General features: G+C 53.8%; 1 protein-coding gene and 2 pseudogenes across 1 annotated transcript; 1 reads left to right on the plus strand and 2 right to left on the minus strand.

Annotated features, from left to right (window-relative positions):
• Positions 1 to 8,251, minus strand: part of LOC119108398 (cytoplasmic FMR1-interacting protein-like) — an 11,025-nt pseudogene extending 2,774 nt beyond the window's left edge.
• Positions 8,252 to 10,038: 1,787 nt separating this feature from the next.
• On the plus strand, positions 10,039 to 11,792 carry LOC119108399 (cell division cycle protein 16 homolog; annotated as a pseudogene).
• Positions 11,793 to 20,007: 8,215 nt separating this feature from the next.
• LOC119107087 (transmembrane protein 69) lies at positions 20,008 to 21,306 on the minus strand (the record flags this gene model as incomplete). Its single annotated transcript, XM_037230446.1, has 1 exon — positions 20,008 to 21,306. A coding segment is annotated over one exon (486 nt), but the record flags the coding sequence as incomplete, so codon positions are not given.
• Between the last annotated feature and the right edge of the window lie 3,446 nt (positions 21,307 to 24,752).

Raw genomic sequence — 24,752 nt, forward strand, 5'->3', positions numbered from 1 at the left:
TACAGATATATACATATATACGTGTATATATATATACACAAATATATACAATGGCAAATATATACTATATATATATATATGTTATATATGTATATATAAGGATATATATATATATATATATATCTATCTATCTATATATCTATCTATCTATATCTATATCTATATATCTATCTATATCTATATCTATATCTATATCTATATCTATATCTATATATATATATATATATATATATATATATATATATATATATACCGGGTCAATAGTGCGTCCCCGATCCTGCCGTGGCACTGACAGTCGCCCTCCTCCCAGACAGACACACCAGCACCGAGCCCGGGACGCGCCGCCGCCGCCGCCGCCACCATTCAGCGCCCGGGCTCACCTCCGGACCAGGTCCTTTTGTTCTTGATGACCTTGCGCAGCGGCTCGCGCAGCGTCAGCTGGATGAAGTCCTGCAGCTCGGCGTAGATGTTACGCCGGATACCGTCGCTGAAGGCCGTCTCCATCTTGGCCATCAGCACCTGGAGGCCCTTGATCATGGCGATGACCTCGATCAGCGCGAACTTCTCGTCGTCGGTGTAGTTGTAGCGCGTGGCCTGCGGGGGGGGGGGCAGTCAGCGGTGAGCAGTGGCACGCTGGTGGCGCGGAGGGGGTGGGGGCAGGGCACTGGTCAGCGGTGAGCAGCGACAGGCCGGTGATGCGGCGGCCGGACCAACTTCAGAAAAGGCGTGCAGCACGCCGTGTAACAAACACACAGAGCCTGGTATGGAGGAGCGGAGCGTGATAAGCTCCATAGCAGTCGGGCTGTGACATCCCGGGTCATGCTATCCCCTGCCACTCGTCTCCGCCCCGACCCGTGGCCTCTGACGCTGTGAGCCGCCACTGACCCGCTCGTACTCCTCGGCCTCGGTGGGACACTCCTTGTTCTGGTGGTGGTCGGTCGGGTGCAGCAGCTTCCACGAGTAGAGCTCCGTCACCACCGACGTCCACTCGGAGAGCAGCTGGAGGCCGCGCAGCGCCAGCTCGCAGATGGCCCGGTTCTCGGCGTCCGTGCGCGGCGAGTCCTTGTACGTGGTGGTCACCTGGCGGCGGCGGCGGCGGCGCGCGCCGAGGTCAGGCAGCCGCCGGTCGGACACAACCCCAGCTGCAAAGCTCAGCCACTTTCCACCGGCCGCAGCCCAGCAGACGCCGCTGCCTCATAAGAAGTATGCTAGGCCGCTTACTCCTGCATACTCGCCCGCTTTCAACGCGCAAGGGATCTCAGGAGGAGTCCAGGTTGCTAGTGCATCATGCTGCACTAACATGAAATGTTTTTCCATTTCAGTGGCTGGGCTGAACATACGCTGGGAACTGCAGATTTTCTGCTACTAGTTCACAAACTCAAAACGCCCCCCCCCCCCCCCCTCCCCCTCAAGATATGGATCAGCAACATCAGCGTGGCCTGGATACGGCCAATAACGTCAACAGGGAAATATCCCACTTACAGCAGCCCCCATCCGCACCCACGCGCTAACCGTCCCGTGCCCGTGGCCGCTCCCCCACCGGGCACGCCTGGGGCCGCACCTCGTTGCTGTATCTGGCCAGCTCGGAGATGTACTTGAGGTGGTCGTCGCGGATCTGCGGCAGGGAGCTAAGCAGGTCCGACTGCGGGTGCGTCTGGTTCGTGTTGGCCAGCGGCCACTTGGACGGGTCGAAGTTCTTGCTGCGCCGCACGTAGTTGAAGGGCGCGATCTGCATGTCGCCGAAGAGCGGCACCACCTCCAGACCCTGCGGGACGAGGCGGCCGTCTCAGCGGGGGGCACCACGTATGGTGGACGCCCGGCGTCCCTTCCAGCACCGGCGGTGCCCGGCCACCCCGCACCCGTCACCCGCCCGGGGAAGGCTCGACCGACCCGCTCACCGGCACGTGACGGCGGAGGGAGGAGGTGAAGGATCGAGGCCAAGAGGGGAGAGCTCGACCGACCCGCTCACTGGCACGTGACGGCGGAGGGAGGAGGTGAAGGATCGAGGCCAAGAGGGGAGGGCTCGACCGGCCCGCTCACCGGCACGTGACGGCGGAGGGAGGAGGTGAAGGATCGAGGCCAAGAGGGGAGGGCTCGACCGGCCCGCTCACCGGCACATGACGGCGGAGGGAGGAGGTGAAGGATCGAGGCCAAGAGGGGAGGGCTCGACCGGCCCGCTCACCGGCACGTGACGACGGAGAGAGGAGGTGGAGGATCGAGGCCAAGAGGGGAGGGCTCGACCGGCCCGCTCACCACCACGTGACGGCGGAGAGAGGAGGTGAAGGATCGAGGCCAAGAGGGGAGGGCTCGACCGGCCCGCTCACCGGCACGTGACGGCGGAGAGAGGAGGCGAAGGATCGGGGCCAAGAGGGGAGGGCTCGACCGGCCCGCTCACCACCACGTGACGGCGGAGAGAGGAGGGAAGGATCGAGGCCAAGAGGGGAGGGCTCGACCGGCCCGCTCACCACCACGTGACGGCGGAGAGAGGAGGCGAAGGATCGAGGCCAAGAGGGGAGGGCTCGACCGGCCCGCTCACCACCACGTGACGGCGGAGAGAGGAGGCGAAGGATCGAGGCCAAGAGGGGAGGGCTCGACCGGCCCGCTCACCACCACGTGACGGCGGAGAGAGGAGGTGGAGGACCGAGGCCAAGAGGGGAGGGCTCGACCGGCCCGCTCACCACCACGTGACGGCGGAGAGAGGAGGTGGAGGACCGAGGCCAAGAGGGGAGGGCTCGACCGGCCCGCTCACCACCACGTGACGGCGGAGGCAGCAGGTGGCGGATCGAGGCAAAGAGGGGAGGGCTTGACCGGCCCGCTCACCGGCACGTGACGGCGGAGGCAGCAGGTGGCGGATCGAGACCAAGAAGGGAGGGCTCGCAGACAGCCGCAGCGGCTGGGCCGGCCAGCCTCACACACCCGCTATCCGCCAGATGACATGACGTGAGGAGCGGCCGGGCGGCCACCGGCCGGAGCGCGGCGGCGGCGTGGGCGGCAGGCCGGCATCGAGTGAAGGATATACCACGGCCAGGAGCTACCATCCAGGCAGCGCTCCCATCTCTGAACGAAACACACAACAGTCACGTGGCTAAGCGTGCAGGTACCTTGAAGATCTTGTCGATCTTGCTGATGCAGATGCGCTTCTTCTGGTCCAGCTTGTTGATGTTGCACTGTTCACTGTCCATCAGGAACAGGCCGAAGCCCATCACCTTCACCAGCATGTGCTTTTCCTGTGGTGTCAGGTACATCTGCCAGACCAGGTGGTCGTCAAATCTCAGAACACGCGCCCCCCCCCCCCCCCCGTCCATCTCCCTTTAAACAACACTGCCTGATGACTCATGCATGCACGCTTGAGTGTCTAGATATAGTGACATAACTCCTAGGGTGGTCATGAATCTCAAGCTAAACGGTGCAAGGAAAACAGCTTATCTTTACACAAAATTCGGGGCTCTGTCCCAAATCAGTCTCGCCGAAGCCTCAAGTCTGTGCTCTCACCTTTGTTTCGTACATATGCACGCAGATATTGACCACGTCGGCCAGCAGTTCCTCGTAGTTGATGATTCTCGAGGTTCTCCTTGACAGTGTCGCGGATCTTGTTCTGGGTGGCCAGGAACATGGAGAGGTTCTGCGACTCCTGCAGTGTCTGCGAGTCAGCCATCACCTTGAGGAACTGCGCCGCCCTGCGGATACGACCGCGGGTCATATGCCACACCTCACAGTACAGTGAGACACGCTGCAGCATGGCTACACATGACAAAACTGGGTGATGAGTAAACAAATAATATGCATTTAAACTTATTTTGAAAGTCTGACACACCTGAAAGCAGGCATGCAGAATTTATACCATTTACATTTTAGTTGAGATCTGACAAACACAAGTCAGAAATGTCACATATGAAACAATTTAATTAAGCACAAATCTGAGACATGAGGTCATGACTATAAAACGAATAATGACCATAAGTCTCATGGTGTATACCAACAGGGCACAGCACAGGTCAGCCGCAACAACACCGTCAAAGGTTGGCTCGGTACTGTATGGCATGTTCGGTTTTCGGCCCTATGTAAATAACAACCATCAGACTGAAGGTCATTGTTCCTTTTATAATCATGTGAAATGATCCCCATTTCTGTGAATAACCATCCCTGTAAACCAGATGTTTACATTCATGATCTTTTCCACACAAACACACACTTATGGTTCCCATTTTGGAACACTTCTCATACTGGATCAATTTCCCGACGAGCAGACGCTCAACAATGTGGAGTCATTACTGGGCAGACTCCCCATCTTGCTGAGACGCTAGAGCACAGCTCTGGCGGCGCCACGGTCAGTGACGGGCGGCCCTTCGCCGCACCTTCTGTACGTGGAGTAGTCGTTCTTCACGCTGGACTTCATATTCTTCAGCTCGTCCAGCACGGCGAACATGTTGATGAACTTGCCGAGCGTGAGCAGGTAGGCCTCCGACACGAAGTCCTTGCGCTTCTCCTGGTGACAGAGCCGCTTGACCTCGGCCGAGAAGCGCTCGATGGCCTTGCGCTGTCGGGTCGGGCGGTCCGCCGTCAGGGGCGGGGCGGCCGTCTGGCAGCCCGGCGGCGGCGACCGCGCGCCGCTCACTCACAAGGCGACTCACGCCGCCGACAACACGCGGGCTGCGCGGTGATGGCAACACTGACACTCCTGACAGACCAGCAACGTTTCTCGCGACACCTCAATGGCACGAAGCGTGTGCCAGCAACGTACACCATGCGATATCGGCGCCGTGAACATCGGACAGCGTCGGTTTAACGCAAAATAAAAAAAATTCGGACCCTTCCGCAAGGCGTATTATGCGTCGCAATGACCCCTGCACTCTAAGAGAGAAGGCGTGCCCACCGCTCACCTGGAAGTACATGAAGTTGAGCAGCTTGTCCACCTCTGGCCCCAGCACGTCCACCGTCTTCTGGTAGATCTTGACACGGTTCGGCTGCTCGTTGGACTTGGGCTGCGGTATGGCACGCGAGCAGCACCGCCAGGTGTACAGCATCACTGCATGCTGATGACCCTCCTCCAGCAACTCATTCTGCCGGTGCGAGGCGACATGTACACAAACGGTCCCGTGCAAGGCCAGTGGCAGCAGTCTCGCACGGCGATAGCACAAACATCGCCATTCGTGTCGCTGCAACTATCATCAGGTCCGCCGTCATCCACAAACGTTCTGCAAGATCGGCATTCGCAGGCGTCAGAACGAGGATTGAGTGTTGACATGATAGGTGTGCGCTGTGTTGCGAGTGTTGAGTGCCAGTATCAGTATAGCCGGGTGACGAAGCTGGGGGCCAGCTGCGTTCAGCTGGAAGCCGGGCGCAGTTCAAAGCCTCACTGCCCATCCGGGTTTGCACCATGTTGATCCGGGTGCTGACGAATCTCCGACCACAGCGTGACACCAATCGGCCACGCCGCGACCGCAGCATCCGTAACTCAGCCTCATCACGGCCACTCCAGACGGCCACACATCACATACAGCACGGCGACCGTCCCAACACACCACAGCTGGAAGGCAGGAGAGGGGGAGGGGAGGGGGGGGGGACTCCGCACGCGGCTCGGCCCGCCCGACAGCCGTGACCTGGCAGTCCAGCCACTGGCCCGCTGGCTGGTGACCACGTGACCGTGACACGCCAGCTGGACGGTGACGCAGCAGCCGGCGGACAGTCGGCGGGCCGCCGGGCCGGCCGCGCGGCGCGCCTCACCAGATTGGCGTGTACGGTGGCCTCCTCGATGTACTTGGCCACGCCCGACACGAAGGCAGTGCGATCCTCGAAGTTTGTGTCGAAGTTGGCGTGGTAGGCGACCGAGCACGCCTGTGCCTCGATACAGGGCTGCTGGTCAGGCAGTGACAGCTCCTCCAGGACCTCCACGTTGGAGAGTGCGTCCTCCAGTGTCACCTTGTCTGAGGCCATGGTGGCTGCTGCTGGCAGGCAGCACATACAAACTGTCAGCAATAGCATGCATCTGCTGCTCACCAACCACATGCTGCCATGTCCACTGGCACAGATGTCAACCTACTTAAAAAAGTTTTGAAGATTGGTGTGAAATCATGACTAGTCAGTATACATGTGAAGAGGCAGTGCTTTATTCTGAACAGATTATGTAGTGGCATTATCTGATCTGACATAAAGTACACAAAATTGATACATTGTCTGTCTGGGAACTAATCATGTTTAATATCATGTTATTTGGATACTTGGGTGCACTGACAGAAAAATTTGAATGAAACACATCTCAGAAATTCAACTTGCTTAGGAAAGAGAATGCTGGCTGTAATTTCATACCAATCTGCTGTCTTCAAAGCTTTTACCTCACCTACTTTTCTGGACTAGGTAAATGATCTAATAAAGGCTATTGAAGGTGACCTTAGGGTGACACGCTGCCTTATGTGGATAAACAGCAATAAAGCATGACAAGAAAATAAACTACTGACTTATAACCAGCTATATAGCCATGACATGATACCAACAACATCTATTAATTTGTGCACTGATAGTTGAAGTATACAATGCATGGCAGAGATATCATGTGTGAATAATTATCTTTTTCAAATGCCATTTTACACACAGCTGTTGTATGAAGGCTTAGTTCTTCATTTCATACATTCCTAGAACAGTCACTGCATAATATGCATTAATGATATTTACAAAACAAAGATATCATGTCAACTTGCCTCAGAAAATATTTCATAATCTCTCTACAAACAATCTCAATGATCGCAGTAATTTTGATTAGGAGCATCAAAGTGTAAAACTTGACAAGACTGTGCATACTGTGCAGAAATGGGTCAGGGTGTACTTTCCTACCTAACATTAGAAAAAAATCATTGTACACCATTTGTTTGCTTAAGGCAGGACATATCATAAATAATCAAAAACAGGTAGATTCATGGTCTTACCTTCGATTTTTAAAAATAATTATGATGGCGAGCTCCCGAGCACCGCACACACACACAGCAGCCGCAACACCAGAGATTACTGCGCGTGGTCACAACGTTACTGCGCATCAAGCAGCATCAAGAACCATAAAAATGTACCCGCCAAGGTAACAAGAATCCATGAAATTTGATCCTCAATGCCAACCGGATGATGGGTTGCAGGGAGATTGGGTGGGGAATGTAAAGCAAAATGAGAACATGGCGGCCAAATAAAAGCTCACTATATGGCACCTATACATGGCATGGACCATGGATGCCAATGGGACACTGGGTTGCAGGGGATATGGGGTGGGGAGGTTAGGTTAGGCTAGGTTAGGTTAGATTAGGTTAGGTAAGGTTAGGTTCAGCTTGGTTTGGTTTGGTTTGGTTTGGTTCAGTGGGTTGGGTTAGGTTAGGTTAGGTTAGGTTAGGTTAGGTTAGGTTAGGTTAGGTTAGGTTAGGTTAGGTTAGTTAGGTCAGGTTGGATTCTACCTGTTTTGAGATTATTTATGATATGTGCCGCCTTAAACACAACACATGGTGTGCAATGATTTTGTATAATGTTAGGTAGGAAAGTACACCTACACCTAGAAACAGCCATGTAATATATAACAGCCACAACCTCTATTATGCTTTTACCTTTGCTCAGTTAGGACAATGCCAGGTCATTTCCATCGTAGTAAAGGACATATTTCACTGTTATGGTCTTATAACTTGCATCATAGGAATTCTGCATGTTCATGAATACTTGTATCATGTATTCCACTCTTTTTTGGAAACTCTGACAAACTGCAGGTTGCCAGCCTGCAGGTTGGCCCATATTATCAGTTTGCGGCATGACAATGGTGGCAGTGCATGGTGTTGGTCCAACACATATTGAAGAACTAATCCTGCTGCTATGAAGAAGCAATATTTTTAGAAACCATGATCATGATGGCATGGCCAGAAGGCTGCAACACCTAAACATGAAAAGTGCAGTGCCAATTACTTCATTTTACAATGTTATCAGCAGGTCAAAATAAAGGTACAAACACTGAACGGTTATACTGGTACATAAATCCCATATGCTTTAAGAAATTGGCACTATACTGACTTCCTATCTAAGCTACATCTACTTTGATAAGCCTCAAATGCGTGGTCCGGTATAAGTTGCACAATATGGCGCACTCTATAAAGACTGAAGAGCATCGGGTCGGGAGAGTACTGGTAATTCGCCATCGCAAAACGAGTAAAAAAATCAGATGAACAAAGCGGTACCATGTAGTTCGATCAGCATCGCTCACCTTATGCGAAGTTGCCGAAACAGACCCCGGACTTGGGCGGTTTCCCACACACTTTGACTAATAACGCAGAATTTTTTGTTGATATTTGTTAGCGTTACCATATGCTTCCATTTCACAAGCTTTTCTTTACTACGCTCTCGTCCCAGATGCAGCTACTTCCCACGCTCCCCGCACTGTAACGGCGGGAAGGTACATTCAGAGGCGGCACATTAGAACAACGGAGGGTGGTGGGGCCGTTGTGTGCGAAAACTCCGTATTCCTGCATTTACTCAGCGTCTGGCTTGCGATTTAGATAAAATATCAATATCATGGATGGCTGAGGTTTTCTGAAAGGGGAGATCCTGAGAGATGAACTTGAAATTGTTTGGTGTTGTGCGTGAGCCACGGATTTGTCTGCTGCTCCACAGTGAAATTTGAATTTAAAGGTTGCCATGGTGTTTGGTGAGACTGTCATACAGGTAGATCTAAAATCGTGTCATGGTCAATACTCGCATAATTTGTTAACAGAATGTAATGTCTAGTTTGTTTTCTGACGATGTGCCTGCAAAGTATAAGGCCAGTATGCAGTTAACCATACTGGAAACATAACCATAACTATTGATTTTCCAATCAGGTTGTAATGCCATTAGCTATTTTGGAGGATTGTGGCAGGGGCTTCCCCCAAATAAATTTTCACATTAGTTGAGTGATGTAAAGATATGAAGTTGAGTCAGCCTTGTTGAATTTCACATGAACTTAGGAATGGGCTTATGCAAGTGTGTATAGTATTTGTGTTTTTTGGATCTTCTAAAAGCTTGCAGAATCTTTGTTGTAGTGAGTCAAATGGTTGCTGAAAATTTGTCATAGGGATGATGTATTATGCTGTCTATAGAACAGAAATATTCTGAAATTTCAAGTTACATGTGCAGCACATCTTGTGTTCTCAAATTGTATTAAGGATTAGTTTAAGCATCAGCATTAAACATGCATCTTTCCATGCCAGTAACCACACATCTAAGACTGGGATGTACGACAGGATTTGGTGGGTGGAGCAGGAATCTGAGGGAGACAACATGGCCTGAAAATGGTGTATTGAATGGGGAAATGGGGAACTATGGGTATGATTGATAAAATTAAAAGGAACAGGATCACATTTCTGGAAGGTTTGGGAGAATGTCTCCTGTCAAACAGGGAACATACCATGCATTCACTAATGTATCTGGAAATGAAAGATCATGCTGTGTTTAGTGTTTAGTAAAAATGTACATTGTGTGTATGTTGATGCATCAACTACTGAAGCTCCAGTGCATCACAGTGCATATGGTGAACATTTGGTAAAGTTTTACAGTGGTATAGGATCATTAAAAGCATTTAAGTATTAAAACTTTGCACATCTAGCACTCACCAATGTTAAAAATTGCTTGCACTTTGTTGAATGGGATGGGGTGCAGCTGAGTATAGGATCTGAGTATCATGCCTAATGCCAAGTAGATGAGTTGACCTCAATACACAAACTGGTTACAGCAGCACTGATGCAGGGAACAAACATGATGGGCATTTGGCATGATCTTCTTGCAATTTAATATGGGATTTCATGTACCTGGTTGTACCTGGTTTCATGTATCAGCTTACATTGTGTTCTTGTTGCCAGCACCAGCTATGTGTAAGATAATAGGATGCTCTAAGTGGCATCAAATGCAGATGTCAGTCCTGATGACTGCTTATGACATGATGACCCAAGAACCCTGATTAACATTATGATTGTGCAGTTCCCACCAGTGGGTCACATTACACATTGTCTTCTACAGTTTGGACGTGCTGCCACTGACACCTTCACCATGGACCTGGAGGCGCTGCGGGCGGTGGTGCAGCGATACATCCACACCACATGTACCAGGCAGCCTGTTACTGGGCAGACAAGGTGTTCTCACTCTCGGGGGAGGCGACCGAGGACCTGGTGACGCTGGCGCAACTGCTACCTGCTGATCAAGCCAGCCACAGCGGGCCGTGCAGTTGGTGCGCAGCTCCGGTCTGCACCGCCACGCACGACGAGTGCCGTTACCTGGCGGCGCGAGGCCACTGTACGAGACGCGCGCCTTCCAGGAGGCGCTGGCCGTGCTGCAGCCGGAGCTGGAGGAGTCGCGGCCGGCCGCGTGCCCGCTGCTCGACATTCGCCGAGGTCGGCGGCGGACGGCGACGAGCCGGCGCACCTGCTGCTGCCAAGGGCCGCGTGTGCACGAGGCGCTGGAGAACCGGCCGGTGGCGGCGCATGGCTACCGTGCCGCGCTCATGGCCGACGTGCTCTGCCACGAGGGCGTTCGACGCGCTGCTCGGCCACCAGATGCTGACGCTAGACGAGGAGCGCCAGCTGATGGACGCCCTGCCGCTGGAGCGTCAGCTGCCGGGCCGCCGACGCCGACGCTGTGCGCCGGCTCTACCAGCTGCAGCTCAAGAAGTACACGGCGCCGGAGGAGGCGGCCGACGCGGCCGTCCCGCCGCCGCTGGCCGCCAACGCGGACGTGATGGCGTGCCAGGCTGAGCAGCACTACTACAACTGCGACTACGCGCGCCTGCTTCCGGCTGACATCCGAGGTGCTGGAGCGGGACCCGGACCACGCGCGCTGCCTACCCGTCCACATCGCCTGCCTGCGCGAGCGGCGCAAGACCAACGCGCTCTTCCAGCTGGCGCACCGGCTGGTGGACGCCTACCCGGAGAGCGCACTCGCCTGGTTCGCCGTCGGCACCTACTACTACGCCATCGGCAAGATGGAGCCTGCGCGCGCCGCTACCCTCAGCAAGGCCACCACGCTGGACCCCGTGTTCGGGCCGGGCGTGGCTGGCGTACGGGCACAGCTTCGCGCTGGGAACGAGCACGACCAGGCGATCTCGGCGTACTTCCGCGGCTCGCAGCTGATGCGCGGCTGTCACCTGCCGCTGCTGTACGTCGGGCTGGAGTACGGCCTGACCAACAACGCCCGGCTAGCACGCCAGTTCCTGGGCCAGGCGCTGGCCATCGCGCCGCGCGACCCGTTCGTGCTGCACGAGCTGGGCACCCTGCTGTTCGCCGGGCGTGAGTACGCCGAGGCGGAGCGGCACCTGGCGGCGGCGCTGCAGCTGGTGCAGGCAGGAGTGGCACACGGTGGCTGCCGACCGCTGGGAGCCGCTAGTTCAACAACCTCGGTCACACGTACCGCAGCTCGGCCGCTACTCGGACGCGCTGGAGGCGCACGAGCAGGCGCTGGTGCTCGAAGCCGCACAGCGCATCCACCTACGCCGCCATCGGGCTTCACGCACCGCGCTCATGGACCAGCCGGCCAAGGCGGTGGACGCGTTCCACAAGGCGCTGAGCCTGAAGCGGGGACGACGCCTTCAGCACGCAGATGCTGGGCAGCGTGCTGGAGCAGCTGCTGAGCAGCCAGGCGCGGCTGGACGAGCCGTCCATCGCGCTGCTGGCGGCGGACGGGGCCACGCCCGCCCCGTCCCGTCACGCCTTTGCGCCGCCTCGGCGGCCGCGCTGGCCGCCGCCAGTGACGTCAGCCTACGGATGATGGACTCGAGCGGCGACATGAGCCTCGAGCTGGACGATAAGTAGGTGGGCGGGGTGCGGGGCGGTGCCGCGGCCGGCCGCGCCGGTGCCTGCGGGACGGAGGCTGCGCATCTGCGACCAGCGGGCCGGCGCTGCGCCGTGTTACTATGGCGGGTCTGATTCGTTCTGGGCAGTGGCCGCAGCGCCGTGAGCGTTTGATTTGCTGTATGGACAGCGCCACGGCGGCGTCCGTCGGACTGCCGATTATTTCCATCAAGTCGGCAGGCACTGAGTGATCAGTGATCGGTCTTTCACGGCAGACCCACAGCTTAACATGATGCATCATGTTACCGTTGTTCTTCGTTGCTGATGCATTGGCGGCATACGTGCGCATGGTGCAGCCATAGTATTGCTCCCCGCGACATCGCACGGATAGAAATGTGTTCGGACGACGCCATTATCGGCGTTTGTTCTCCAGTGTCATGTCTACCAGGTCGATAAAATAACAATGCTTTTGTCGAGTCGATTGTCTGTGACGTTTATATCTTGTCTATGTTTCCGTGTCAGATGCCATCTATTGCGCGCTGGAGACCGTTCCTAACAAAATATAAGAAAAGAAGAAAGTCAGAAATGAGTGAGAAGTTGTTTTTGAGCGTCAAGCAGATCTGTGTCGGACAGGACAGGTAGCAGACAGATAAGTCTGCAAAATGTCGTACTTGCCGTAAAACAATATTGCATGCTGTCGAGCTTATTTGTTGCCTGTCCACGTCTGTCATCTAGAAGCTACTTTACGTAAATGATTGCCGAAATTTGGGCAGGGAAGCGGCCAGCAGGTGTCGTTTATGTTGTGGCAGTTCCGTTGCTACCATTCTGATTGGCTTGGTTCCATGAACGTCTGCGACCGCAGGCAAGCTATGACAACCACGTAAAAATGGCGGGGAATCCGGTTGGCTGGTTGCGCAAAATGTACGGCTCCGGGCAGGACGAGCATGGCATCACGTAAGTGGCGTTCAGTGACATGTGAGAACTATCCTATTATCCTGGATAATAGGATAGACGTCTTACCTGCACCGTCTTATGCAGCATCTTAATGCCTACGTTAGATTTTGTGGATCTGGGATGTGGACGATGTCGTTCTTGCAGTATTCACCCTCAGCGCTTGTTACTGCAGTTTTGCGAGGGGGGGTGGGGGGTGGCATGAAACTACGCGTGCCTGCAGCACGCGCAGTTTTATGCGATTTTTTCATGCGGTTTCTTCGTTTTCAGTGATTTGCTATCACATTGCCTCCCCTTCTGACTTCCTGCGTACGCTACAGCTTCAACCATAAGAAAAACGGATGTGTACTAGTGAAGTGGATGCCGTCGAGTGTGAGATCCGGGTCCGAACTCCGGTTGCGCCATGGCCCCCCGACGCTAATATAATATGGCCTCTACAGTCACCGCGCTCCGATAAAAGGGTGCGCGACGACGTGCGACGCGCTCTTACAAAAGCGTGCACAACACTACTGTTCTCCACGTAGACTTCCTGAGTATCAGAAAGACAGGCAAATGGCATGAAAAGAGGCCATCAGTTTCGAAACAACTGCTGGGTCGTACAAAGCTTTACGGGCAATCAGACTTGTAGCGAGGAGCGCACGCTTCCCCAAGAAGTCATGCAGTGCACCAGACAGCAAACAGGATGTTCGTGTATTTGTTTAGCCCTTGTTTAGCGATCAAAACAACGGAGCACACACGTTGAATAACAAAATAGTAACCTGTACTTTGCAAAACATACTGATGATGATGACTTGTGTTGCTCACGTCGGCCGGCGACCACCCGGCGCAGCAACAGGTGGTGGGCCATCTAGCGGACAAATCCACAGCCCGTTCAACAATCTCACCCGCATCATATACACGCCAGGTCCGCATGTTAGTCGACGACCCCGCCCTCCGCGGCCGCATCCGCCGACACGTCCAGCAGTTTCTTCAGCTCGAGGGTGCGTCGCTTGCTGAGCGCGATGCACTGGTCCATGGCCTGCTCGGAGAGTGCGTGTCCGCCCGCCTTGTGCAGCAGCAGCAGGTTGTCGCCGGCCCAGGCGACGGTGACGGCGGCGGCGCAGAGGGCCTCCTCCTCGCCGGCCGGGTCCAGCACCAGCGTGTCACCATCGAACAGAGCCAGCGTGGCGGCCAGCGGCAGCGGGCCGAGCGGCAGCGGCGCCCGCTCGGCGGGTGCCACGCGCAGCCGCTCGGCCGGCGCGTCCCACCAGGCGCGCGGCAGCCGCAGGTCGGCCAGCGCCGCGGACAGCGCCATCAGCGCCACGTCCAGCACGTTTCCGTCGTGACTGAGGCACACCAGGTCACAGTAGAGCACCCAGATGGCGCGACCGGGCTCGATGCACAGCCGCCGCCGGTCGAGCGCGACCGAGTTGTCGAGCAGCTGCAGCAGCTGGCTGCTGGCCGTCTGCGCCGCCTCGGCCGGCGGCCCCGGTCGGAACCGGTGGTGGCAGAGCGCCGGCAGCTCCAGGGTGGGCACCACCCAGCCGGCGTCCTGCGGCGCGTCCACGGCCGGCACGCACACCTCGGCCTTGATACCACACAGCACGGCCGTGTGACCGGCCCGGCAGTACGCCGAGCCGTCGGCTGTGCCGACGCCGCCGCGGTTCAACACCGTTGGCCGCGCCTCATCCAGGCGCCGCCCGTCTGGCCGTTCCTGACACTCCAGGTACAGCTTGTACAAGGACTCCGGCTGGATCGCGCGCATGTCCGACGCCATTGTTGAATGCCCTGTGCTCAGGCAGTTGATCTGATGGAAGAGTACAGCTTTGTTAAGAGCAATTGCTGAGTTGTGACATAGATTTAAGAAACAGAGCAAAACTTCCATCAACTGCACCTTCATACTGATGAAGCCTGCTTCTACCAATGAACAAGAGGCTGGTGTCCTATACATTCCACTCCCTGTTTGTATCTGCCTACTCATTATTTATCCCAAAATAAACAAACCTGACCAAAAGCAACCAAAACAATGCATTCTTTATAAAAAACTAAACTGCCAACCTTAATGAAATTTATGGGGCTCTGCCTACATTTTGTATTTTCAGCTACCAGCATGCTTGCACATAAGTCCCAAAATCATCAGAAAGCAGTCTGTAGTATATGTCATGACTTACGTCATGCACCATATACTACTTCTACATAGTACAAGACATATACACCACTCTAGCAGGTGGTATGACTAAAATCACTGGCTCAAAATTAGTCATCCACATGCTTGCAAAGTTGTCATTTACCAGCTAAAAAAGCTAGTTGATAAACTAGTTTTTGAGATCATCTATAAGGAGGTAATGAGCTTTCCCAGTTGGTGAGCTTGCCTTCTTGACTGATGTCCAGGTGTATGTTTCAGCATTAAACAGGTAACCAATGCTCAGGTATATATCTTACCAGGTATCATTTGACTGCCAGATTACAGGTGGAGTTCAAATGCTCCATCATGAGAAGTTCATGTGTTGTATTAATTTAGTTGCAAACACCTTGCTTCAGTTTTGTTCTGCATCAATTTTTAAGTAGTTCTGTCCTCAACTGGACTGTACCTAATCTCTAGCTCTTTTGCATTGCCCCCAACTCACCATTAGAGGAAAGATTGAAGCAACAATTTCAGTGAGTGTTTTTTATGTCAACCTAATTTCAAACTTAATGTGTGACTGAATGCCAAAATTGACTTCAACTGTACTAAAACCTTCACACAATATACCCTGTCCGAAAGTCTCATTGATGTGTCATTTGTTTTCAACTGGATTAAATATACATTTATTGTCTTATCCATAGCACCACAACACAACTAAAACAATCCACGCCCTATGCCAGCTTCACCGATAGTATGCCCAGGGACAGCATTGCATTTGCAGCACTTTATTTAAATTTATGGGAGCATACAGTCTAATTTATAGATTTTCGCTTAGCGAGCCTCACAAGATGTCACCTCACATCTACCAGCACTGAACATTGCCTAGGTGCGGAGCTGCCAATATTGGCCTGAGGAGGTAAAATTACTCTCCAAGTGCACGTCTCTCACATTTCAGGTTTCCAAAAAACGGGTTCAAATCAAACGATTTTCTTGAAAACTGGACGATAGCTTATTCCAAGTATGCTGCTTCAGAAGACTACGCCACTCGCCCCATCAGTCCGCTCATGCACTGCCTAGAGCCTGTTGCCTGCGGTTCGCCAATTACCGCCGAGGCTGTTGACAAATGCGGAGCGTCGCACGTGGCTCGTGCATACACGTGCCAGCTGATGATGACGTATTGCCAAGCAAACTGGGTTTCTCAACGCGTTCTTGTGAATATTCAGTACGAATTCTTACTACAGGGGAACGGTGTATAGTACCGATTCGCACTTAAGGCCGCGGTGCTTAGCACGCGTAGATACTTAGCAGCGCAGGCGGGCAACCCAAGGTCCGAACAGTGCAAACGCGGTTGCGGATTGGTGAACCTCTTGAATTTTTACTTGTTCGATGGAAGTAGAAAACCTTCTCCATTTTGGGATCCCAACTCCCATCTGATGGCGAGTTGCTCCTAGGACGCGGCAAGGTTGGTCGGTTGCTTGACTGATACGGGGTCCCCATGATTGCGGGGGCCCCGACCGATGCAAATCTCGAATCCCGGCGTCGTACCTTCTTAGGGAATGTGCCCCAGAACTCAGATGAATGCGGAGCCGACTGTGCCGAGTGTTTTTCTGGCCAAAGTGGGGCAGTGCATTGCCCAAGGGGTCTCCTTTCGGTGGAAGAGACGCTCTGACTAACATTTGAGGTATTGACGCTATCTCAGCGACCCTATGATCGTTGGGTCCTTAACGTGAACTACAGCTAGCCTTTCGGGATTCCAATCGGCCCTTGATCTAAAGTCCCGAAGGCCCTTCAGACCCCTCTTTGCCTCAGTTCGTACCACTCGAACACGGCCACCAAGCCGACTCAGGGGTACTTGCCGACACAGGGCCCCTTGTTGGTTACTGTCGGCCCCCGACCGACAAGCGGCCCCACGTTATTCCAGAAACCCCGATCAATGCAGATCACGGACGCCGGGCTCATTCCCGCCCGAGAAATGAGGCCCAATCGGGGCTCCAGGGCAGCAAGGATCAGCCCTTGGGCCCAACCAGACGTTCGGTGTGGCAGTCTTTGGTGGCAATAGAGGTCCGCACTGTGCCAGGGGTTCTCGATCGGCGCAAGTTGCCCTCTGAATGACATCCGAGGTCACGGTTCTACGGACCGGATCTTTAATGTGACCCACTTGAGGCCCAAGATCCCCTCGAGCCCTTCAACCTTCTAATCGGGTCCTTGATCCTAGGTCCCAAAAAGTCCATCGGGACCCTGTTTGGGCTCCCTCGGACATTGCTGTTGGGTCATTGGTCCCCTTTCTAACACAGGACTCCTGTTAGGCACTGTAGGCCCTGGCCGTCTCAGGAAGCCCTTATCGGCTCAGGGGCCTCGACCAATGTAAATCACGGGCGTCCAACCACGACAAGCACGGCCTTGTCCATGCTTGGGAAATGGGCCCTCAGGCCCTGACCGACACGGAGACAATTATTCGGTTCTGCCGATGCTTGACCGGCATAGAGACCGTCATCGGCTCAGGGGATCCCAGTCGGCGCAAACATAACGTTATCTCGTCGATGACCAGCGCCCCGCGTCGGCCGATACCAGGAGACACTAAGATACACCAACCTGTCCTGCATCGCGATGCACCTGTCAGTGCATTGCGGTTCAATGTTACGCACACTTGCTCCGCCTGCCGCACGGCATGGATGTGCGGATCCGGAAGAGTTCGTTTAGTGTTCACCGCAGAACAACTCCGGCACGGTGCACCAGGAACGGAACGATAAGGTCAATGCACCTGTTAACCATGCATTTTACTCGAAGAAACGTTAATCGAACTGAACCGGTTACTTCCTACTCTAAACACTGACACCCGCCTTGGAGTGCGCTAGACCGATCAGGCAATGCCGAAAGCACATTTCATACAGATCAAAACGCAGGGTGCAGACAATTAGAAACGCATAAGGGAACCCCCCTCCCCTGTAAAGGCCTGCAGATCCCGCTCTCTGGCCCGTCCCAAGAACCTTTCCCAGAGAGGTCGCGGTGCGGACTGCCCGGAAAAGCCGAGCTCCGCGGTTTACATTGGATTTGCGCTGAAATGGCACGAGCTTTTCCACCGCGCATGCGCACCACCCCGCTATAGCACCTGGAACACCTGATTCGGAGTTTCCTCATCGCTCGCCGGCCGGTATCGGCTTCCCGTACCGGAGCGCTGACAGCCAGCCCCGCTGCCTAACGAAGAGGTCCGGACCAGCTGGGCCTTCCTGTGCCTTGGTGCCGTATGCACAGCTGGGAGCGCGCCATACTTTGTCGTGTAGCACTAATGTAGCGTTAAGTTTTTGCAGCGTAAGTAATGCCATGTATAAGTAATGGCTGTATGAGTGTTTGCAGGAGTGATGACGAGGACAAGTTTGTGTGGCTACTTTTTGCCGTGTAGCACTGTTGGCAGTAAAGCAATGCATAACTTCTGAGCAGGAGTTTTTCTTGCAGCACTAATGCCGTGAAATCGTGCACTCCGGCTGCCATTCTGGGGGCCACGTATTAACCATAATATTGCTAAAGGGAGTTTCACACCCTTTTGTACTTTTCACTTATCGTTACATCAGACGTTTACGATCTGATCGACAATGCCAGCTTCTTCAAAGTCACTCTGGAAAGCTCAGAAGTTCGGTTTGGAACAGCCGACCCCGCGGGAGAGGTCTCATTTTTACTCCCTGCTCACCACCATGAAAGTAATTCACCTAACTTGCCCTATGTAAGTTAAAGTAATTCACCTAACCAGCGTATGTGTTTAATAATACTTGCAATGCACTAGTGCGTCGAGATATTTGTGTAATGAAGGCTATGAAACCTTGAAACAAAACTGTATAGTAAGGCTTTGATTTTTCCCCTATCAGGGGGAAAACACAGGAGGATTTTGGGAGGATTTCTCAACTTTGATTTCCCCCTGGTGTCTAGCACAATGGCTCTTTTCGAGGCGCACTCCGGCTTCTTTTTATTTGCATCGGGTGCACATGCCTGTTGTCAGGACTACGGTGGTCGCGAGTGCAGGGAGGAAGCGCTGTGCCGTTGCAAAGCGTTGACAGCGTATTTTGGACACGAAAATAACTAAGGCCTTATTATGTTTTCACGCTGCTGCAGTGACACTTCCCAGTGTTATCAGCAGGACGTAAGTAGTCTTGAGGTTTCACAGTATGTTTCTGAAATATGTCCCGCAGGTAGAACACTCCCTTCAAAGGGCCCGACGCCACCGAGATTCGAGCCCGGGCCCATTGCGTGAGATCCTGATGGGTTCCCCAACCGGCTATTGCACCATCGAACACATCGGTCGACAACTTTTTGACTTGGAGTGGATGGAAGCGATTCATTGACCGTATCATAGGCATGTCCGATACCACCTGCACTTTTGCACCCGCAGCTCCGGCTATTTAATACCAAATTTCTATTGAACGATTTAGAATCAAATTGACCCGTTTAGGAGGTGGCCCGGAAGTATGTTTCGTGTGAGCAAGCTCCTGATTTACGACATGAACGAATTATAATTTACGTATCGGGAATCGGTGCTGGAATTTGGTAGTGAAGCTCACGAGTAAAAGTAGAATCTCTATTTTTGTGTTACAGTCGCTGCTTAGCCAGCTGCACTTAGCTGAGCATGATATCACAGCTTCCATTTTCCTTGTTCCTTTTAACTGTAAAGCAGCCTTGTAGAAACCTTGTTCAAATCTGGTACAATACTGAGCTTCGATTTTCAACGTCTTCAACCTTAAGTGCCTTGTCTTTTGGCGCCAGCAGGTTGGGAACCAAACTCACCGTTGGGGGAGGGGGGGGGGGGGGGAATTGGACAAGGAGGCAGTGGCCCAACTCTAAAAAATCTCTACCCGTGGCTACGTCACTCATCCACAGAAAATCGCCCGGTTCAATGATGCATAGTGCCTATTTCCCTTCAAATGGCGCCCGTTTTCGTGCAAAATTTGAAAAACAACAAGGAACATACGGTCAATGTCTTATTCTCAAATGGCAACCAATTCGCTGTACGAGCGGGAGCCGCACGCGATGTGCGTTTGGGTGTGGGGGGGGGGGGGGGGGGGGATGGAGGGTAACCCAGTCAACATGAATGTCTATCGAGCAACACACGCCGCGAAGCTGCGCAACTGCATTCCGAAAGTGAGCGCGCCATGTCATCGCACCTTTCCTGCGCAACCGAACGCGTCACGCTATGTTTATTCCGAAAGGCGCACACGGATGTTGCTGTGTCGACTCAGACCTCAATGCTCGCGTCGCACATTTATTCGATTCGATTCGTCCATCTATTACTGCGTGTTCTAGCTACGGCTTGCGCACAATGTCGTCGATTTTAAACTTGAACAAAAAGTTAGTTGTTCTCGAACGTAAACAAAAAGTTCAAGGCGAATAGCGGCGTTGAGCTGTAGTACAGATAGCAGATTGAAGCTCAATCATGGCACAAATGGCTGACATACCTGTCGTGACCTCTGCAAGGATCACGACAGGTATGTTTCCAGGCGGAAACGTCCAAATTACGCCTGCAATAGGGCGCAAAAAAAACAATGCATGATAGCGATAACTCTCCAGGAGATGTGCCAGATTCACATCATCCGTTTCACCACACCACAGCGCGTGCAAGGGTCTCGTCGAAGGCCTTTGAGCCAAGACTATTCCGAAAACTGGCACGCACAGCCAATGAAAGATGCGGTACACAGCCTCTAAGCCGCTGGATCAGACGGAGCCACTGGCTCGCTTGGCTGGCTGGGCTAGCTGCGGTTATTTGGCTGACTTGGCCAGCCGAGCTGACTTGGCCAGCTGAGCTGACTCGGCCAGCCGAGTTGACTTGTCATTCCGAGCGGACTTGGCCAGCCGAGCTGACTTGGCTAGCTGAGCTGACTTGGCCAGCTGAGTCGGCTGTGCTTGCTTCGCCCGCTGGGTCAGCTGAGACTGCTTGTCTGGCTATACCGGCTGAGTTTATTTGACTGGTTGGGCCAGTTAGGCTCACTTGGCTGGCGGAGTTGACCAGGCTTACACTGCTGGCTTCGCTGGTTCAGCTGGTTGGGTGGGGTGCGCCGGCTTCTCGCAGCTGGGGCCCTGCAGGAACCACTTGCACATGAGCGCCGTCCACAGCGCGAGGATAGCGCCCAAGCTGAGGCAGAAGCGCAGCGCCTTGTACCAGGCCGGGTAGCCATACAGCGTGATGTCCCAGTAGGCAGCCACGGCCAGGCCGGAGATGAGCAGGAGGCCGCCGGCGCTGGGCGATGCCAGCAGGCCAGCCCACGCTACCAGCGACGGTGCGACGCTCTGGCCCAGGTTGGCCCAGCTGGGCGGCTGGGGCGAGCCGTCCGGCAGCGTCAGGCCCCAGCGCACGCCGCCCAGGAACGACAAGATACAGGCGCCGTACGCCAGCTGGGCGTGCAGCAGCTCCGGATTGAAGGTGCCGGCGCGCAGCATCAGCACGGGCGCGGCGGCAAATGGCACCAGGCCGGCGACACCCAGCAGCAGCGCCGGCCGTGGCGAGGCGCTCAGCTGGCGCATGTCCTCTATGAGTGCCAGCGCACGTGGGCCCGCCGCTGCCGCGGTCGCCGTCGCGGAGGTGGCCACCGGCCGAGCCAGGCGGCCAGACAGCACGGGTGGCAGGCAGCTCAGCACGGCGGCAGGAGGCCGCCGGCCTGGCACGCCGTGCCGAGCCACAAAGCCCAAGAGCGCCGACATGGCCCTGGGCGAACCAAACACACATGTGAAACTTGAATAACTGGATACACTTGTAAACAAAGCACACGTGTGACGGCCCCGATGCCCTGAGGCTTGAAGAGCCCGGAGGGACCAACGCGACCCACAATCAAGGGTCAATTGGAGAGAAGGGCGCACCGGAGTCATCTTCAGGGGCTCCGGAACGTGGGGACGGACTCTCGGATGACAGCCAGAGGACCCTTTGCGTCGATCAGGGACCTCCTGAGGGACTCTATGTTGGTCATGCACCATCAGTACCACACAGTCGGCTCCGTGTCGGTATTGGCCTGAGGGCCCTGAGATATGGGCCAAACAGCGACAACGCCGGGGCCAGCGACTTACACTGGTCAGGGCCCCTGTACCTGTTGGGAGCCCACCGTGTTTGACATGGAGTCCTGTGTTGGCATGGGACCCCCGGCTCGACCAAGGGCAGTATTCAATGAAACCCGATGAGGAACACGGCGGCCCACAAAAACCGACGATCAATAGTCCGATTTGGACGGCATAAGGGCCCAAAGGGCTGGCTGTAGGTGTCATAAAGGGTCCTAGCACGTTGGTCCGTGAACGTCAGAGGGCGTTTTTGCACGGATATAGGACCCCTGAGACAAGTCGGGCTTTTATGTCGACCAGAGGTAACCAACAACAAACAGTTGGCTCCGTGGTGGTCTAAACCCTGGGACTCACTTCCAACGCAGGGGCAAGGCCACGGTCCACGATTCACATTGTTCTGGGTCCCTCAAATAGTGATCGGGGCCCCAGTGCGGGCCAGGGGCCAACAACACGTTACAGTGGGTCATGTGTCGGCAACTGGCCCGAGGCCTTCACGGGCTTTGCCTGAGGAGCCAAAAACGGGCTCGAAGGGTCTCTCGAGACCAAATATCAAGGACTCGATTGGGATGCTGAAGGGCGTGAATGGCTGACTGTAGGTCACATTAAGAACTCCCGCCCATAGGGCCGTAATCTGAAATGTCAGAGTGCGGATTGCACCGACTGGGGACCCCCGACATAGTTGGGTCCTCTATTTTGGCTGGAGATCAACGACACCGAACAGTCGGCTCCGTGCCAGTCTGAGCTCTGGAGGCCCCTATCCCAAGGAGGGACGAGGCCGGGCCCGCGATTCGTACTGGTCGGGGCCGCTGCAACAATGCAGGGCTCCTGTGTCCGTTAGGGGCCCACACTGCCTACCAGAGTATCATGTGCTTACAAGGAGCCTCGAGTCGGCCAGGGGAACACTTGCTGACCAAGAATGGGGAAGGGACCATAAATGGCAGAGGGCTTCTTGCGTTGATTGGGGCCGTCTGACAATGAAAGGAGATCTGATAATTTATGGTGAGAACTCACACAGAGACAGTGGAAAGGCCTTGTGTTGGCCATGGCTCCAGTACCGAACGGGCTCTCAAACCCAATACCAGCGATGGACTCGTCGGGCCGAACTGGAGACTATGCCAATCATTGGACCACCTGCGTCGATCCGGAGCCAACGCCACGGTTCTGAAGGTCTCCCGCGTCAGGAAGGGGCCAGTTTGTCATGATGAATCCCTCTAAGGGCCTCCAGATCGACAGGGGAACCCGCCCCGTGTCGCCAGAAAGACAACTCGGGAGGCACCCCGCGCTGGGACAGAAGGGACTTTCAGTCCCTGACTGGGAACGATGATGTGTCCCTAGTGTTCTTCCCAAGGGGTCCCATTGCCCGAAAAAGTACAAGGTCTCATAAGTGTTGAAGAGAGTGGGCCAAAATGAGAAAAAAGGAAAAAACGGAGTTCAGAAATGAAAAATGCAAACCCATGTTTGCCTGAAAGCGTTCGTTATTTAGCAGAACAGTCTAGTCAAACAAATTCGATCATAAAGTCTTGACCCTGCGTGCTCGCATCTCGGGAGCCCAAATAGTGCTGGTCGGAGCTGCAGCTCCCCTTAAACCCAACGGCGTTGGCCACTGTAACACCAGGCGGCGGGCGCCGTGCGCGCGAGAACGACCGTCGCGAAAGAATGCTTCCGTAGGTGTTTGAGCACAAATCCGTTCCGTCAAACATTAGACTGGGGCGCACTTTACACACGATTTTGAAGTTGACCTCTGGACGGATTAACCGTTACAGCAACACGACAAAAGAGATTGTACCTTTATGCTTTCACTTCCACCAGAATTCCGTCCGCCCGGTGGCCACCGGTCAATGTTAGCCGCAGGGCCGATGACGGGCGGCCATAAAAACTGCAACACTGGACGTCGAAGGATTTGTTGCTAATGTTTGCAAGTGTGCATATTTAAAACTAGGATGCAAAATTTTCTCAACAATTGCTTCTGACTGAATATTGAACATTTGCAGGAAAACATAATTCACTCATGTTAGTACAACTTTGTTTACCCACTTCAATCAAAAAAACTTTTGCTCACGAGACCCTCCATCTATTGTTAGAACCCAGATCGAGGTTTTTTAAGAGGTCAAGAGACTCATAAGGAGGGTATTTGAGGGTGCAGATCGTGACCTGAAGTCACTAGTTCTAAAATGGCTGATGCAATTGCATATGCTCTATCTGCTGCAACATATTTTGAGAAGATTGGCAGAGTGGTTTCCAAGCTTAATCTTGGCTGCAATATCCCAGAGTGGCCTTCACGATTTTTGAAGGTGTGGGTGGTACATTGAAGTCACCAGTTTAAGAACAGCTGGTGAGCCTTCTAAGCCTTCTGATATAGGTTCCGGACAGGTATGAGCCTTCTCGCATTGGTTCCAGACAGGTCGGTTTAGTGACTTCAGAGTTAAGACTTGGTTGTCTGGATGGTGACAAAGGAGTGTTGTCTGTATGTGTTACCAATCTTTGTAATGCTAAGTGATTGCAGAGCTTGACAGTTTCTTCCCTTTTTCCACTAGAAGTCTTTGGCAGCCAGCTTAACCTGTCTGGAACAATATGGCAGAAACAGTTTTGGCCAAATGTTGCCTACTCAGAGTATATGATCACTGAATACTTTTTACTATAACAATTCTCATTATTGCCATTTTTATGGCAATAAGTGCCCGCAGCTGTCACTCTCTGCAGTCATAATTGTAGTTACCTCTTATGGCAAGGCATTTAGATGTCCCTTACATATTCCTGCTTTAAGTTAATTGATGGTCTCTGGTGTCTCATCCAGTGTTTGTTGATGAACAATTCTACATTGCAGTGCAAGGTACCAATGTAGACCATGGCACAAAACATGCTTCATAACTGAAGCTTGTACAGCTTGTTTGACATTT

The sequence above is a fragment of the Pollicipes pollicipes genome, unplaced genomic scaffold, assembly GCF_011947565.3.
Source record: "Pollicipes pollicipes isolate AB1234 unplaced genomic scaffold, Ppol_2.1 Scaffold_6686;HRSCAF=7923_pilon_pilon_pilon, whole genome shotgun sequence".
Classification (NCBI taxonomy): Eukaryota; Metazoa; Arthropoda; class Thecostraca; order Pollicipedomorpha; family Pollicipedidae; genus Pollicipes; species Pollicipes pollicipes.